Source organism: Alosa pseudoharengus, unplaced genomic scaffold (assembly GCF_046254945.1).
Source record: "Alosa pseudoharengus isolate Yale_2024_CS ecotype anadromous, Long Island Sound unplaced genomic scaffold, YU_APseudo_1.1 YU_APseudo_1.1_scf_14, whole genome shotgun sequence".
NCBI lineage: Eukaryota > Metazoa > Chordata > Actinopteri > Clupeiformes > Clupeidae > Alosa > Alosa pseudoharengus.
The window spans coordinates 25,776,612-25,778,686 of NW_027468609.1; the positions used below are offsets into that span (position 1 = coordinate 25,776,612).

Here is a 2,075-nt window from a genome sequence, read left to right on the forward strand (position 1 = left end):
GTTGTGCTCATCTCCCAGTTTTGACAATTTTAATCAAAAAATATTTTGAAAACAATCAATGGTATTATCTTAATATTCTGGCAAGTTTAAAATATGATGGTCGAAAGTGGGCCAGAGGTGGCGATCCGATATCTGGAAATCTGATCTCACTATGGGTTTGTGTTCACAATTTGGTCCCCCTCACTTTCAAAATATCTCCTGCGCCCCTGGTTCAAGGAGTGTCATTAATATATCAGCTGTAGAATGAGGTTTGAGGGCCTGCAGGGCAAGCTGTAATGGCGTTACTGTCGCTTTAAGACCACTGCACCGTTTCGTATGGCCTACTGAACAAGGAAATACTGCACACATATTATTAGAGAGGAGAGGGGAGGAGGGTGAAAGACCACTGTGGCTCGTTTCCTTTTAGTATGTTCACAACTTTGCAACTTTGCAACATTGTCTGTTTTGCCTCCTGAGATCATGAATGCTTCAATCAACAGCTCAAACACTGCCCTCATTCCCAAAGGGGAGATAGCTGGAACTGCCATTCGTGCCCTCTGCTTCCTTTTAGGCATGTGTGGCAACATAACAGTTATCGTGGTCCTTGTGCGCAACTTCAAGAAGAAAGACTTCACCCTGCAACTGATGCTGAACCTGGCGGCCTCGGACATCCTGTGCATGGCAATGCTGCCTGTGTGGATGTTCAACCTTCTCTTGGGCTGGACCGTGGACCTCCATTTGTGCCCATTCTTCGTCTTTGTCACCCACATCGCCATTCACGCCAGTGTGTTTATTGTGACCCTGATGAGCGTGCAGAGGTACGTGATGGTCCTGTACCGTCCGCAGTGGTCCAGACTTGGGGGACGAGGAGAGTGTGTTGTGTTGGTGTTCGTATGGGTACTGGCTGGTGCCCTTGCCTTCTCTCCTGCGGCTACTTACGGTGTCGTCCAGGATGGAACCAGGCAGAAATGTGAGCAGGTCTTTAGATCAGAGGAACAGAAAGTGGGGGTTCTTCTGCTAGAGACTGTGTGTTTTTTCGTTGTGCCATTTAGCACACTAATGGTCTCCTACCTTTGTCTGCACAAGAAGGTTAGCGAAAAATCCATGGGGTCGCATCAGAGGTTGGCCATTCTGGTGACCATGATTGTAGTGACTTTCTTTATTTTCTGCATACCGTATCACATTGTCAATGTGATGACAATGGCTGCCCCTTTGGAAGAACCGGTCCAGTTGGTGCGGAGGGTCGCCTACAGGGGACCCAGACGAGTGACTCAGGGAATTGCGTACCTCAACAGCTGTGTCAATCCTCTGCTGTATGCCTTCAACTATCGCAGCCTCCGGGCTGAAAACTCAGGGACTGATATCAACACCCCACAGACCTCCAATGACTTCTCCTGAACCTCTGCTCACAGTTCTCAGGTCTAGTTACATTATAACGTTTAAATTAATCTTTAAATTGTAAACCTGTAACTTGCCTAGTGGGTATAAAGAAGAAAATTTTTTCATGACTGAAATTTGAGATCAGATGGAAATAAAAACCAAAAATAACAATTTTAGACTTATCAGTTCAGTTAAGTCATTAAAAAAGACACAAAACTGTTTTGTGAAAATTTGCATGATATGTGTGAGTTTTGGTGTAGGTTGTTGAAGTTAAACTGAAGAGGTCACACAAGTATTTACATTATGTCTGTAATTTTTCATTCAGACACGCAGCATCCATTCTTACAAAAAATGCTTTTCTTTTGTCTCTGACAGGGGCTAGGGTTAGAACGCTGAACGCTGGGATTGAACCTGCGTCATCAGATTTGCAATCCTCATCGTTACTCTGCTCTACCATAGGCATGCTGAAATCTGTAGTGTTGTTGGAGAAATTGTAAATCAAATGTATCTGTTTGTGTATGTTGACAATTAAGAAAAGTTATTGCATTGCTTTTAAAACATATAAGTGTTCTGTTTATTATTCTGTTTTAATTCACAAGCATGAACCTTATGTTCTGTTTATAATTCCGCTTTTAGTTTGCCATGCAGATAAGCTAAGTTGTAAAGATAAACTGAGTTGCACAACTTACAGTTGTGCAAATCAAGCGTACAGAGGA

At 43.4% G+C, this 2,075-nt stretch overlaps 1 protein-coding gene across 1 annotated transcript; it reads left to right on the forward strand.

Moving 5' to 3' along the window:
• Positions 1 to 459: 459 nt before the first annotated feature.
• Positions 460 to 1,377, forward strand: LOC143122623 (leukotriene B4 receptor 1-like). The gene has a single exon (XM_076283403.1). The coding sequence runs from the start codon at positions 460 to 462 to the stop codon at positions 1,375 to 1,377; it is 918 nt and encodes a 305-aa protein (XP_076139518.1).
• The last annotated feature ends 698 nt before the right edge of the window (positions 1,378 to 2,075 follow it).

Coding starts and splice junctions, on each gene's coding strand:
- LOC143122623 (XM_076283403.1), top strand. CDS start 460: ATGAATGCTTCAATCAACAGCTCAAACACTGCCCTCATTCCCAAAGGG.